This window comes from Anoplophora glabripennis, unplaced genomic scaffold (genome assembly GCF_000390285.2).
Source record: "Anoplophora glabripennis isolate ALB-LARVAE unplaced genomic scaffold, Agla_2.0 scaffold156, whole genome shotgun sequence".
Lineage (NCBI taxonomy): Eukaryota > Metazoa > Arthropoda > Insecta > Coleoptera > Cerambycidae > Anoplophora > Anoplophora glabripennis.
Genome location: NW_019416250.1, coordinates 254,320 through 271,199, shown reverse-complemented (window position 1 = coordinate 271,199; position 16,880 = coordinate 254,320). Strand labels below are relative to the sequence as shown.

Sequence of the window (16,880 nt, the reverse complement as noted above, 5' to 3'; positions counted from 1 at the left end):
TTCGCAGCATGCACTGTATACCGATGATACTAGGATATTTGGAAATGCACTGCAAGATCATCAGACTCTACAAGATGATATTAATTCCATCGAGCACTGGTGCTATGATTGGCTCATCCCTCTGAATTTAAATAACTGTACTGTTATACATGGTAAAAATAATCCCAAGTCAACATATACTTTCGGTCAAGGCCAACTTATAACAACTGTCGAAAGTCAGAATGATTTGGGTGCAGTAATCAATTCCAGTCTCACTTGGTCTGAACATATTTCCACCCTTGTGAAAAAAGCCAACTCCGTGTCTTATCTTTTAAATAAGTGTTTCCAGAACTCAAACGATCAGGTCTTCTTAACATTATGTAAATCATATATTCGTCCGCATCTGGAATACTGCGTGAACATATGGTCCCCTTACCTGGTAAAAGATATTAATCTGATAGAAAGCGTGCAGAGAAGATTCACAAAATGGATCCCCAAATTTAGATCACTTCCATATCATCACCGTTTGGATAATTTGAAAATTACTTGTACTAATGTGAGACGTCTACGTGGTGATCTTATCCAAATGTACAAGATTCTAATTAATCATTACAGAATAACTTTTGGAGACTTATTTAGGTTAAATTTGGATGAGCGTTTACGTGGTCATCAGTTTAAATTGTCGAGAGAAAACTTCAAAACGTCTTTGCGGCAAAATTTCTTCCCAAATAGAGTGTTCTACCTTTGGAATAGTCTACCTTCATCTGTTGTCACTGCCCCATCGGTCAACTCCTTCAAGAACAGGTTGAATGCATGGATGTCATCAGAATTTCTACAGTGAGTATATTTTCGTGTGCGGTTAACTAGCGGAACTAGCCTGTTCCGCTAGTTAACTGTGATCTGCATTGTTATTTTAGTATTCTCTTCACATACTTATTTGTTCTTTTTCTTTTATGTTAGCTATTTATTTTACTGTTACTTTCAAAGCTGTTAACTGTCATTTTGTACATTTTATTGGACTAAATAGGCTTTGCCTCTGTCCTTGCTATTATGTAATAATAATAACTTTGATTAACTTTTGAGTTAGCTTGATAAACTGCGTGCGTCATATTGGTACTCACGGTATACACATAATAGTAACTAAAATCAATTTTTGATTACAAATAAGTAAGTGATTGTTGTCTAACAGCAGAATTCAAACTGCTCGTTGGTATCTATTTGTATACAACTTTGTTAAAATTGCGTAATATTAACAACAGATTTGCACAATATGTTCTCATTTTCACATATTTTGATTTTTCTAACTAAAAATTGTACCGATAAGCTCATTTCTTTGTTATATATAATTCTATCTTTCATACTCTGGTTCAATAATCATAAAACGATTTAACACTAACATATTTATTTATTTATTTATTTACAAATAATATTAATCTATTACTGGCATAAAAAATCTGATTTAAAAAACATCGAAGTATAACGAGCTACAAAAAAAATTAGGGAAAACAATTTTATTTTTTGCATCGCACACCATCTCAAGCATCTTGGAAGCCCTCATTGGTCCTTGCCATATTTAGGTCGATAGTGATTTTATCTTTAACAAACACGTCGGGTTCGTATAAAGTTATTTTCTTAAATTCCCAGTAGAATAATGTCACGTACAGCGTAGTTGAGGCGGTACAAATCCACGCAAACATCACGCTGACGTTGTGGAAAACGAAACCGCCGTCTCCTTCAGGCCAGTGTAAGTAATTTTCTAAAAAGTACATTCCTTTCGTTAAAATCTGGAATGATAAACATAAAAGTAATTCAGTGTCAGAAAAATGCTATCGGACTAAAATGTTTGGTAAAAACTCTTTTACGTACAGACAGCATTTGAGCACTTCTACAACCTGTGTCTAACAGATAATGTAATACACAGGGTGCTTTTAAATGAGGTAGCAAAAATGGTACCAGTGAATGTAGAGCCAAAAATAAGAGGATTGAAGGAAAAATACCTTATATGAAAGTTGCACCCCTGAGGCGATATACCCTCTTAAAGGAGGGGCTTGAAATTCACATTTTAATTTTTTTTCTTTAACATGAGGAATGCTAGACACACGAAACTTGGTATGAGCATCCTACTAATAAAGAGACAACTTTTCAATATTTTTTCGACCATTGGCGTATTTTATAAAGGAGTCAAACAGTCAACCCCATTGCAATATTTTATTAGAAATTTTTTATATGAAGCAATTATTTATTTAAAAACATTTATTGGAAAGACTGATTTATTGCGCAACTGTTTTACCTCTTGTAATTTATCGATAAAACCGTATAGCTTTCTAGTAAAAAAATAGATGCGTCATCGTTCACTAAAGGGGTAATTGCGAAAATTTGTAAAAATAAAGTAGGCGGATGTCATCATAACAAATAAATTGTTATTTATCATATTAATAAATTAACACTTTCTGTCAACCAATAATTAGTACCAATTCATTAATTTATTATCAGAATAATTATGGCAAATAATATTTATACCAATGACCAATATGTCGACATGCTCCAAGTGTTTTTCGAATCCAGAAAAAATAGTAACGCTGCAGTAAGATTATACCACCAAAGATATCCAAACCGACCGATTCCTCATAGACAAACATAGCCCAGTCGTGAGGGTGCCGGAAGAAGGCGTAATGTTCGAACTGTTGAAACTGAGGAAGTTATACTGGAACATCTAGAACAGGTCTGAGGTACAAGTACAATAACTGTGTCCAGGCAAATGCAAGTTTCTCTCAGTCTTGTGTGGAATGTAGCTCATGAAAATCTTTTATACCCTTTTCACCATCAATCCGTGTAAGAATTGAATGACTCTGATTTACCCAACCGCGTGGATTTTTGTCAATGGTAGGTACATTAATATTTCCAGGCATGACTTAAATTTCCTAATAAATACCGATTAAGCAAATCTTCCTAGAGTAGATGCAGTACCTTCATAATGTTCATACATGGTCGGAAGAAAATACTCATGAAATATTTGCTTCAAGATGTCAAGATAATTTCAGTTTAAACGTTTGGATGGGAATTGTAGGAAATACTCTAGTAGGTCCTTTTATTCTTCCACACAGGCTTGGAGCGGCCGAATATCTTAGAGTTTTGAACGAAAATCTTCCAACATTACTTGAGGATGTGGTATATGCACGATGGGACGCCTGCACATAGTACGCTTGTCGTTAGAGAATGGTTAAATTTAAATTAAACGAATTGCTGAATTGGTCGTGGTCGTGATGCCACTGTTTATTGGCCTGCACGTTAACCTGACCTAACGCCTATGGATTTCTTTTTGTAGGGACACAAAAAGTATTGTTTATGCCACTCATGTTGCCTCCTTAGAAGAACTACGCTTAAGAATATTTCAGGCAGCAGATGACCTTCGCAATAACCAAGAACTATGTGTGCGAGTGTGTTATAACTTCAACGGACGTATTAGTTTATGTTTGCTGCAAAATGGAAATAATTTCGAGAATATTCTTTAAAGTTAATTTTGCATTTCTTGTTTTTCGTTTGTATCAAATTTTATTTCAGATAAATAACTTTACCTAATACATGTCCCATAGTCATAGTTATCAAACATTTTTCATTAATTAATAGCAAATTATTCTTAATGTTATTATTAAATTACCAGCTTATTGACAGAAAGTATCAATTTATTAATATGATAAGTAACAATTTATTTGTTATGACATCCGCCTACTTTATTTTTACAAATTTTCGCAATTACCCGTCTAATTTTTTTACTAGAAAACTATCGGTTTTATCGAAAAATTACGAGAGGTAAAAAAGTTGCGCAATAAATCAGTCTTCCCAATAAATATTTTTAAATAATTCATTTGCTTCATATAAAAAATTTCTAATAAAATATTGCAATGGGGTTAATTGTTTCACACCTTTATAAAATACGCCAATGATCGAAAAAAAGTTGTCTCTTTATTAGTGGGATGCTCTTACCAAGTTTCGTGTCTCTAGCATTCCTCATGTTAAAGAAAAACATTAAAATGTGAATTTCAATACCCTCTTTAAGAGGTTATATCGCCTCAGGGGTGCAACTTTCATGTAAGGTATTTTTCCTTCAATCCTCTTATTTTTGGCTCTACATTCACTGGTACCATTTTTGCTACTTCATTTAAAACCACCCTATATAGGATGTAGCTTAAATGAACAGCAATTTAACTCATTAAATCATTTCAAGAAGAGAAGTTCGTAAACGTATGTCCTAACCGGCGTGTTTTTGAGATATAGGTTAAATTTTAGAGAAATTTCTCATTTACGCAAATATCTCAGAAAATGTTTTACTCAAATTCAATCTCAAATTTTAGATAGTGACGTTACTAAGTAAAAATTCATGGAAGTACTATTCACTAGTAATGTGAGGTATAATTTCGACGGTACTTATTTCAGATATCGAATGTATGTTTAGCTTCTAATTGTATTTCTAAAAACAAAAATTATCTTCTCGAAGTTATTTGAAAAACGAGCCCCTTTCAAGTTATTATTTTTTTAATTCAATTTACATTAATTATAAAATTATTCGTAATAAAAAAACATCTACATGTTTTTTTTTTATTAGAAATAGAGTTTTAAATTCATTCGATTATCAAAAATTCTAAAATGTCATTGCTGTAGAAATTTTGAATTCTCTGGGGAGTAGTAGGGCGTTATCACTTCTGAAACAGATAGATATTTTTGATAATAATGTAAATAAAACTGTATTTCTAGAAAAAATTTCTCCCAACTTTTTTTTATAAAACGAACACCTTAAGAGTTATTTTCAATATATTCAACTGAGTGATAAGAGGATGTATTTCAGATTTAAAAATAATAATAATTTGAATGCGACTCGTTTTGAATATGATAGAAGAGATCTTTTTCCTGGAGCTGCAATTAAGAATTAAATGCACTGAGTGCATTTTTATTATACTCATTTTTGGAGAACTTCTAGCTAGGCTTTCTACTATTATCTGCCAATATATCAATTGTATCAGTGAATTTTTATCTCTGCGTGAATCACTAACCCAACTTCGAAATTAAAAATTTTCAGAAATATTTATATAAATGTTATATTATTCAAAAATTAGGCTCAGGACACATAATTCTGTAGTGTCGTGATAGCACGTCTTACAAAAATTCTATTATTGTACCATTATTTTAAATAGAAGTGTACACAATAGGGGTTTACGAAAATTAACTTCTCTGATCTAAATGCACTATTCTCTTCATCAGGAATAAATTTTCATAAACTCTTAAATAATAACGACACGTGTTTCTATATCCCGAGATAACGTGGATAAAGTGGGTTCATCGATTTTTTTTAATGTTGAGAAATTGGGAAATCACTGAGTTTTGAAGTATGTAAAAGAACTGGAATGGAAAGTAACATCTAATTGTCAGAACACAAAATGTAACTCTACTGCAGATTTAAAATAAATTATTGTTAATAAAAAAAAAATCATTAGTTTATGGTAAAATAATCTCTAATATCTGTAAAAATTTAATTTAATTGAATTATTAACAGTAGTATGGACGGCAGTTACTTAGTCCATAATTTCCTAAGGAAATAAATCCCTTATTTTATACTATATTTATATATTTAATATATATCTTCTATTTATTTTTTTGTGTGTGTATGAGTGATGATGTGACAGACTCCTACTCACTAAATTAACCACTATTCAATCAATTTTTAATTTTCACTAAAATCTATCTACGTAATCACTACCAACATCAATTAAAAATACATTAGTACCTCAGAAATCATCAGTTTACAATGCAAATTATTTTTTATGCAGTCCTAAAATTTTAATTTTCTTGATTTCTGTTTAATTTTAAAAATCTGGCAAGCTTTTGGAATGCGTGAGGATGAAAAATTAGTAATTATGAACACTGCTAGTTATTATTATTAGTTTTCACAATTTTTAGAACCATACGTAGAATCCCTAAAGTGCAGCAAGCCATGATTTACCAGCTGGATAATAGTTGGTTCAGCAATACATCTCAAACCCGCTATATACAAGTGTACCAAAATATGTAGGCAATCTCTCGGATTTATACAAAAGACGTTAAAATAACATGACAAGTTCCTATAAAAAATTTCCTTAGAGCCCTCCCCAACGGAGATACAGGTCCCTAAAGGACGGCCCTGAAAATCATTTTTTTTTTTAATTTTAAAAGTGGCATTTTTTAGATAGGCACACAAAGAATGCCAATTGTATCGGTTTATTTCTCTTTACGGATGTAATAAAAATTATATTAAACAAAACTAGTTTTTTCTCGAAAAAGTTCATTTTATCGTTATCAGTCCTTTTTTTAGTTTCAAGTTCAAGTTATCTGAAAATATTATTTTTGTGCCTTAATCATAAATGGTGTAAAAATTTGACATTATTGTGCTACAACTGGTCCGTCCCTAGCAAACCAACCAGGGACGTCATTTAGGGACCTGAATCTCTAGGGAAAATTTTTATACGGACTCGTCATGTTATTTTAATGTCCCCTGCAAAATCCGAGAGATTTTGGGACACCCTGTATAAGAGAAAATCCATTCAAATCGTGCATTTAAAAAACAGTTTGAAGGTTTGTCCTGGTACTTCATGAGTCGCACTGTATATCTAAACTTACCATTTTTCTTCTGTTGGTACGCAATCACCGCACAAATAAGAAGTGTCATAAATGTTGCCACAGAAATTACAGATAAAACCATCCTCAGCGATGTAATTTTCCTTTGACCAAGTATTCTCATTAAATTTTTATAGAGGACAGTCTGAAATAGAATTGTTACAAACTCTTGCTTAAATCTGATTCTTATAAAACATATGTAAGTAATACATTAAATATTATTAATTTATTTATTTTATACATTTATTTATTACTAACCTGCATGCACTGGTAAACAGCACCAAGTCCCAAAGCTAAAATTGTGCCACACCAGTGAATGTAAAACAAATTGGTTTCCTGAAAATTTGCCACAATACTGATTCCAAAAGCTGCTCCTAAACCTATTTGCATAGCTGTTCTGTTTAAAAGTTTCTTGTTGTCCATATTATATCTGTTCAATATATCCTTCACTTGTCTGTATTTAACGTATACAGCAAAGGAAACTAAAAAGGAATAAACACTAAAATTTGTATACTATCAGACAAACTTGAACTCAAATTATAACAATTGGATAGGATGTTTTACTTTGAAACTAAATGAAATATTTTTTGTTTTTAACTACGAAACCAATGAATGAGATAATAAAAGGCATAATGTAGTTGACCCTCTGTAAGCATACAATCACCCCGATAAGTAGTTTCAGTGACGTTATAGAAATTAAAAAATGTTACGCCACTTACCAAATTTCATTCAATGTTTTTGTTACAATACAATACAAGTAGTTATTAAAAAATACAGCATCTTAGAATTAAAGTATGTTTAACCTAAATATCATAGTTGCCATCAAGATCATATAGGATAATTTGTGTTCCTTTTAGGGTGTTTCGAATATTTGTATTATTATTCGCATCAAATTTTAAATTGCATTTTAGACAGCATTCGCGCATTTTGTTGCAGCTTTTTAACGAATGTGAAAATGTAAATAAAAAAGAAAAACTGGAAATAAATTTAAAAAATATATCTTCTTATTTAGAATCAGATTTTGTATTAATGAAAATATGAAAATGGTGATAGAAGATATTCGAGGATGGCCATTTTGAAAAATATCGTATCGATTTACTTTATAAACGGTTTGGTTTTAGCATTTTCATATCACTAATTGTATGTATTGCCGAAATTCGATAAATATATTTGACTCTAAGCTGTAAGACAATGAAAAAAATCCCTGTTTTATATTTTATTTGTAAACGAACAATTTTCGAATTTTTATTTTTTTAAAATGGAATAAATCGATAACAATTATAAAACTATCCGTTTGAGAGAAAATACTTTAGGATTTTTTTGTTACAACTACGATTATCGTTATCAAAAGTCCAAAAAAGTCATTAACGTTAAATTTTCTAAGAAATATTGCGAGGTTCTTAGTGGACATATCTTCCAGCACATCCGCTACTGTTTGACTTAAGAAACAGTTGCACATAAATATTCAAAAGTGTTAACACGTGAATCATAATTTTTCTAGATATATTACTACATGTAACGCCAATTGCCATATACAGGGTGATCTATTAACTGTACGGAGCGGCTGTACATAGGAAACTAGACGTACCATGATTATGGGGTAGAAAATCTATTGACAAATACGGCCAAAAGAAATTGATTTAAAATATTTTCAAGTTTGTAACTTCACCGCTAGAGGCTGCAACTGCTATTGAAAATTGTCGTTTTTTTCGAAATTTCGGTTATATAACCCAAGTTGAAAATACACTTTTAGATACACTGTTAAACCCTTCACAAGTTTTGTTTAATCTTTTTTTTGTTATTACTATACCAACGCCAGTATGAAGGGCGCCATCTTGTAATAATTAAATTGTCATAACCTCTAAATGCCTTCATCGATTTCAATAAACGATGGCTCATTTTAAAGAACTATTAATGAAATTTAAATTTATGGGAATAAAAATATTTTCCTAAGCAACGGTAAACATGGCTAATTGGAAAAGTTTTGTAATTGTCTCAGTTTAGTAACAAAATAATAAATGCGACGCTTTGTTTTCATAGCTAGTTAGACCATTTATTAAGGAGAACATATACACAAACCGGAGATCGATATATTTTTCATTTTCAAGCTATTGCTAAAATAGTGAAGTTGTGCTAGAACGTCCTTCTTTATATAGTTCTCTAAATAACATTGACATAGTCCAAGCCAAATTAAATTGTAAAACTATACCAAGCTTGACCTTGAAAAAGTGCTTGCTTTATTTTGAAATTTTTTTAATATGTAGGTACAATTTTTCATTTTTTTATTAATTCCAAATATCTGAGTATTTATAAATATTATTGTTTCCATAACAAGGCAGGCTATGAATATAGACAATTGAAAAATTATGCCAAACGAGAGACGACAGATCTTACTACGTGCAAAATTAGTGTTATTTGTGTTGGAAATGTACTTGTGAACAAGGAAAATACCTGTTACGAATGTGGAAGCATATGATATGTTGGTAGTTTATATTAAATGTTTGGAAAATGCCGTTATAGCTTCAAGAGAAATACGCTTTGCGATACCCTCGTAGAATACGCTATTCCAGAGAAGTATTTCAGCGTTTAGCCAGAAGCCACTACATTCTGTAAGAAGACATCGCCGTGCAAGAACGGAAGATATTATTAATGTGTTGGCTTGTGTCCATATAAATCCCCAAATAAGTGTTAGGGAATTAGTTATAGACCTGGGAATTTCATATAGAACACAAGTACTTTTCTCTCACAAATGACACTAATTTTGCACGAAGCAAGAGCTGTCGCATATCGTTTGACATAATTTTTCATTTGTCTATTTTCATAGGACATAGCCTGCCTCGTTGTGAAAACTGTAATCTTTACAAATACTCAGATATTTGGAATTACTTAATAAAAAATGATACATTGCAGTTATCAAAAAAATTTCAAAATATAGCAAGTACTATTTTTGTATACTTTGACAATTTAATTTTGGCTTGGACTGTGTCAATGTTATTTAGAGAACTAAATAAAGGAGGATGGATGTTTTCGCACAACTTCACTATTTTAGAAATAACTTGAAAACGAAAGAAGATATCGACCTCCGGTTTGTGTATTTGTTTTCCTTAATAAATGGTCTATCAACCTATATCGTTGCATTTAATTTTTTTAGTAAACGGAGACAATTTAAACATTTTTCTAATTAGCGTCGTCTACCGTTGCGCAGGAAAATTATTCCCATATTATTTATTCCCATATTCCCATATTATAACATAAATTTTATTAATAGTTCATTAAAATGAGCCGTCATTTATTGAAATCGATTAATGTATTTAGAAGTTATGACAATTTAAAAATTTCAAGATAGCGTCCTTCCTATTGGCGTTGCTATGGTAATAACAAAAAAAAAAAGGTTCAAACAAAACTTGTGAAGGATTTAACAGTGTATCTAAAAAGTGTTTTCAACTTAGGTTATATAAGCAAAATTTCGAAAAAACGAGAATTTTTGTGTAACATTATAGCAGTTGCGCCCTCTAGCGGTGAAGTTACCAACTTGAAAATATTTTAATCAATTTCTTTTGGCCGTATTTGTTAGTAGATTTTTTACCCCATAATCGTGGCAGGTCTAGATTCCTATATACAGTCGCTCTGTAGCGTTAACGGATCGCCATGTATGTTCTATGGGATAGCATATTTCAGTGATATGGTGGAATCATTGCATTGTATTAAAGCTATAATCCTGGTTCACATTCCGTCACAAATATTTTATTCCTAAATTACCTTTATAACTGAATTTTATGATGGATAGTAATTGAACCCGACGCAGGTAGTCATTCTCTTAAATCTATTAATGTACTTTAATAGGAGATGGACGTAACCGAGCGAAAGAACCCTTCGACTGTGGAGAATATTGGGTAGATATGTACCATACCACAGAAGATAAAACAACCAGAATTATAAGTTGGCGTGGTGGGGGTATTCGCGCAGATCGGTGCACGCACCCCCCACTTTTGGTATGGGAACAAAGTGGCGTAGTTACAAAAGCATTTTAGCCATTTTATGAACCTGTTTGTCGTTTGTTATCCCGCGCGTTGAGCATTGGCGTCGTTTTACGTGATTTATTGTGTTGTGTAAATAAATGATTGTTCGAGTGTATATATGTATTATTCTATTAGGTACTGTAAAATTAAGGACAAATTAAGTATTAGAAAATAAAAGACAATATAAAAACTATGAATTGTGGTGTTGAAAGGAAATATGGCGTTTCCTGATTTTGATTTACTTTTTTAAATGTTAGTTTACAACAATCTAAAACTCAAAATAAATATAGTTTTTTTTTAATTAATAATATGTTTTACAATTTAACTGTTTAATGTGATTCGTAAGAAATTGAAATTATAGTCTTAAATGCAAATACTGTTGGTAGCTAAATGTCTTCAACCCATTCAATGGTAAAGTCCTCTTTCAATTTAATATTTTGTTATGCCGCTTTATGTGAGCAAAAAAAATGCAACTTAATTTTTCTCGAAAATGGTAAGTACATGCTACCGAATTTCGACAAATATACCTTTTTTTGTAGTATGCTTTAGAGTTTACAGAACCGTTTAAAAATGTAATAAATTTTGATTTTTAACATATTTTTTTTTATTGTACCCCTTTTCAAAAAGAAACCGTTTGCACATTATTCTTAACGCACAGTTGATGTTTACTCGTGTACAAATTTTTACATTTTTATCTTTAGCCGATTTTTAGATAATTAACCAAAAACCATTTGGAAAGTAACAACTTCAACACACTGTATCTCGAAAACAGGGCGTGTAAGAAAAAAACGTTACATGAACTACCCCCATTATTTTACCAAGAGGAACTTGCACACAAGTTTTTTTGAAACGTGAACGGGTCACCCTGTATGTTTATTTACACAATTCTTTTAATTTTTCATTTTTTGCCTTGTACTTATAAATTATATTAAATTATGTTAACAAATATTGAATATGTAATTATTCAGTAGTTTGATCTTAACTATAAATATTTTTAACATTTAATAATTTCATTAATAGACTGGTTTAACTTAAAAATAAAATAAATCTAAAATTCGCCTTTAAAAAACTTTTTCCATGTAAATAACTAAGTCTTTTGCATGATTAACCTCATTTTCTGCTGCACATAAATTCCTGGCTTTTTTGTTAGTACATCCCTGTTTAGCGCAATAAAATTTCACTGAATACAATCCTGACTTTCTATTACGTCATTCAAGGTCCCTGAAAACAGACATCAGTGATCAAAGGTGCCGACAACGAGATATAATTCTGGTTGTTTTATCTTCTGTGACCATACACTATCGGTTGGACTGGTGATGTAATATTTGGTTAATAGCGTGACGACTGGCAGTAAAACCACCGATTAAATCCTTACTTAAACTACTATTTTACCTTGCTTTCTTACAGGGCGCATCCTGTATATATTCGCATAGACGTGTTAATTGGAAACAATAATAATATTACTCACGTAACACCCACAATATGTTTAATGCTTGGCCAAATATACAACTTTCTGGAGTTTTAGTTCCTGTATCGCTTATATATGGCAGGCTACCAACTACATGTTTCTTACTTAGTGACAAACAGAAGCTAAAATAAAATAATGTTATTAATAATATGCAAAGAATCTTAACGTTAAGAGTTGCTTTATTCTTTCGACAAAATTATATGATTTTTAATTGTTTTTGAGATATATGATAAAAAAATTCATTCATTGGCAAATTGCGCCACCATATTTTGGTGAACACCATCCAAACAATTAAAAATACAAAAAAAAATAAAGAACGAAACAAAGAAGTTATTTGTATTTTAAATTATATCTGTGCTGTCATAATAAAAAAAATTCGGGGGTCTAGGTTAGGTAATAATCGCAAAAAAACTTTTAGTAAAAAATTATCTGTAAAATTTTGTAAGTGAATTACAGATAATCTCTCGTATATAGGCAAATTATAAAAACCTAAAAAAAATAGCTCAAAATCCTGTAGATTAGATTTTAAATATCATTCAATTTTCGATAATGCAATGTTTTACATAATTTTCTATAACTTTACAGTGTCCGGGGATTGAGTTTACAAAAGAACAAATAGACCAAAAAGTGGAAGATATGAAAAAAAGGCATGCTTGATAAAAGTTTTTGCTAATTTAGAAAATATGAATCACCATGACGAACTTCAATTTTGTTGTACAGGTTGGGTCAAAAACACAAAAATGTTATTTTGCGTAAGAGTAATCATAACTTATTTTGCAAGATACGAAAAAAGGCGTTCTTGATAAAAATTTTTACTCGAAAAATGAATAATAATAATAATTAATTCAGTAAAACTTATAGTATTTTAATTAAAAGGAAAGAAAGATACACAGAGAAATATGTTATCAATAATGCATCCTAAAAACACCATACAAGAAATATTTTTTAATGTTCTTTGATGTTTATCATAGTCGTCTGTCGGTCTCTAAATATGGGATACAACAAATCATTAAAATTTGGAAAAGCATTTTAATAAATTTCATAATTGGCATATACCGAGTGTCCCAATATCAGAACCAAAATCAGAGACCATTTAACCAAACTTACATCTATCGAAAGCTGCCAATGGGTGTCAAGATTAGAAAACAGTTTTAGTTTTTCCGAATTTTTCCTACGATCTCAATTGAAATGAAATTTGGTATATAAGCTAATTGTATGTCGATCAATTTCTGGTATGATAAATGAAGTAACAACTGCACACTACAATCTAGTCTTGATATATGTAATGCATTTGCCGATTTTTTTTGCTTCAGTTTGTACTATTTCTGACAATAAATCTTCTGCATTTATTAATCACAGCCACACACAAAAAAAAAAGTTGGGTATACTTTTTATGCGACATATATTTTTCGTAGTAATTTGGCCCGCTGAACACGAATCTGGGGTCAGAATTGGCCCATCACATCACAATTTTTTCCTAACCTCAAAAAACTTGTGAAAAATAGTGAAAATTGATGAAAATTTACTGGGAAAATTTGGAAAAAAATTTATTTCCACATCAAATAGTACATTTTTATGTAAAAGACTCTGCTGAATTCAAATCCACTGTCAGAATTAAGCTAGAACGTGTGTTTTTTTTTCTAACCTCAAAAAACCGAGCAGGAATCGCTATTTTCAAATTCTGAGCGGATTTTGACCAGATTTTGTATAAAGGGGTTTTTTGGGTCGCTGATTACGAATATGAATTCACATTGTAAAAATTCAAGATGGCTGATCCAATATGGCGAGTGTACTTTTTTGAAATCCACCGATTTCAGTAAAATTTAGCATCATAAGGATTGCTGGTTGATCTCACCTTCATTAATCACACATCTGGAGCCAGATTTTACCAGGTTGATTCAATCTTATGGGTTAATCGGGAACTTGCTATTGTGGATGAAGTCATATTTAGTAAATAGAACTCAAATGGTTAAAGTTAAAGTGTTTACTTCACGTGAAATAATTGTAACATCTGGTGTTCCTCAGGGTAGCCATCTGGGACCAATATTGTTTCTTCTTTTTGTAAATGATCTGTCTTATATCTTGAAATTATGTAGATATTTAATGTTTGCCGATGATTTGAAATTATTTTTAAGTGTTAAGGATTCCACGGATAGTGATGCAATTCAGAGCGATTTGAATGAATTAGCCAAATGGTGCGAATCCCACGATATGGAGTTAAACCATAATAAATGTAAAATAGTTTCTTTTACTCGTAGAAAGAATATTTGGTTGTCGGATTATTTTATTGATAATATTTATAAAACTTGAAAGAGTAAAGACAGTGAAGGATTTGGGAGTAAAATTTGATTATGAATTGGAATTCACGTCTCATATTGAAGATTTATTGAACAAATGTTTTAGAATGAGTGGTTTCATTAAACGTCAAACTCGGAACTTCACTAATATTACTTCTATTATTCTTTTATATAACTCTCTGGTGCGTTCAACTTTGAAATATTGTTGTATTATTTGGAATCCACATTTTGCCAATCATGTAGATCGTTTGGAGCATATTCAAAAGAAAATATGCAATTTTGTGCTCTTTAAATTGAATATTAATAAAGATGAATATGAATATAGTGAAAGATTATATCTATTTTAGTATTCAATCTCTAAAATGTAGGAAACATTGTTCTTATTTAAAATTTGCTCATAAACTTTTTCATAACAGAATAAATTGTAGTGAATTATTATCATTATTTAATATATGAGTGCCAAACTACACTACCAGGTCAAATGAATTTCTCTATTTAGATCAATCTCGCACTAATGTTGGATTATATTCTCTCATTAATGAAATTAGTAAGGCATCGCCACAGGATTTTGATATCCTTGAGGCATCGTGGTGTCAACTTTCTAAGTTCATAAAAGAACTCAGTTATTACTTGTAAATGATGATTGTCTTGTAGTACTTATTTTTATATTATTTGTTAAGGTATTGTTTATTGCAAAAAAATTTTCAATAACTGTTATTATTTCGATTGTATCATTTGGGTTTCCTGTAAATACAAAAATTGAATTAATTAAATAAATTAAATTAATTAAGTACTTCCATTTGCAGATGTGGAAATATATCACCTATATTTCATTTCTTTTTTTATAAGACAGATTTTAATTTTTACGTAAATATTTTGCATTTCTAATAATTTTCGGTTAATTAATTATTTCCTTAATTACCAGCACATTTTCAGCACAAACATATTTTAATTGCAATAAAAACAAAAAAGACAGTGATTACATGTTTCAGAAATTCACAAAGCATTATTTCGTTTTTATCACAAAGCAAAAAAAATGGCAACAATTAAATAAATTTGTATGAAAAATGAGTTGGTGGTGACAAACAAAATAGTCACACGAACACCATTAAAAATGCAAAAAAACTACCCGAATGAAAAAATTTGCGAAAAACCTTATATGTCTGACGAAATAATAACATAGGTTGAAAGATCAGCCATGAAAAATCAGAATGTGTATAAATTCTTGTTACAGAATAGTGAAAATTGTATATAATATATTTTTAGTTAAAATGTTATAAAATAAAATGGTAATGTACAGCAAGAGCAGAAAACTGTAATACTGCATGGACATAATAAAGAAGTAGGTAATACAATATACAGCATGATGAAAAAACAGAAACAGTAATAAAGGTAATAACATAACATAGAATAATTTAAAAAGAAATAATTAAACTTGAATCAAATATATGTATATGCAAATGATCTTGATCGGTTCTTATGCGTATGTATAAACAGGACAAAATAAATAAATAAAATACGTAATAAAAAAATATGAGACTGATGCAATAACATATTTTTGATTTGTAAGATATTACAAGTAACTGGATTTATTAGAATTACTACAGATTTTATACACAGGAAAATAATAGGCCGTTTTTAAATAACACTTTATTTAAAATAACATCAACTTTGCTTATAAGACTGGAGGTATTTTTCCCATTTCTATAAAAATACAATAGCTTCAATTACTGTATTAAAAAGTGATATTTAATTATAGGTACTAACATACCGAATTTCATTTAAAATATAAAATAAATTTAAAAAAATCAAATTAAGCCAAAGCAGGTCCAGTTAAATCGTCTTATTTCAACACCAAGAATATTGGAACACTATACGTACACTTATTTCAAATGTGTGCAGTTGACAGTCGTGTATAGAGGAATTACTATACCAATACTAAATACTAAACACATATCCTGGTCATTCAAATATATTTTTAATTACGCTATCAACACGGCAATGAAAGAACTCCTGGATAGAAGGAAGTTAGTGAACGCGCAGCATACCTACAACATTCTTTAGAAGATGAGGTTAGTCGCTTACAAAACATCTAATTTACCGTTTTTCAAATATCATTAAACTTGAATATTTTAAGTAATTGAGTTCAATGAAAGCGTACTCAACGTCTTAAATACATTCAAAATGGAACTACATTTATTGTTACATAGAATTCATCTAACTTACGTGACGATAATTGTCAAAACCAGCAGGGAAGTAGTTATGAATGGCAATAATTTCACACTAATTTCCATTACTACGTTTGTCTATTAAACAACGACACTTCCCATTCATCAGCGACTGCGTCGTTATTTCCTTTCACGTCACAACATAATAAACAAATATTTGTTGTGGATTACAGATCAAAACACTTGTCACAACATCGAAGGACTTCTTCAACAAACCAGTTATACCTAAGCTATTTTGCGAATG

General features: G+C 30.5%; 1 protein-coding gene across 2 annotated transcripts; it reads right to left on the bottom strand.

Annotated features, from left to right (window-relative positions):
- Window positions 1–1,425: 1,425 nt before the first annotated feature.
- Window positions 1,426–16,835, bottom strand: LOC108905656 (DNA damage-regulated autophagy modulator protein 2-like). 2 transcript variants are annotated; one of them, XM_018708611.1, is made up of 5 exons: window positions 16,635–16,834; window positions 12,112–12,233; window positions 6,883–7,106; window positions 6,628–6,769; window positions 1,426–1,735 (listed from the first exon to the last, which is right to left on the bottom strand). In XM_018708611.1, the coding sequence occupies exons 1-5, from the start codon at window positions 16,700–16,702 to the stop codon at window positions 1,515–1,517; spliced, it is 777 nt and encodes a 258-aa protein (XP_018564127.1). In that variant the 5' UTR covers window positions 16,703–16,834; the 3' UTR covers window positions 1,426–1,514. The 2 variants fall into 2 exon arrangements, with proteins under 2 accessions (XP_018564127.1, XP_018564128.1); XM_018708612.1 differs by having other exon boundaries at window positions 1,612–1,763; window positions 16,635–16,835.
- Window positions 16,836–16,880: the final 45 nt, after the last annotated feature.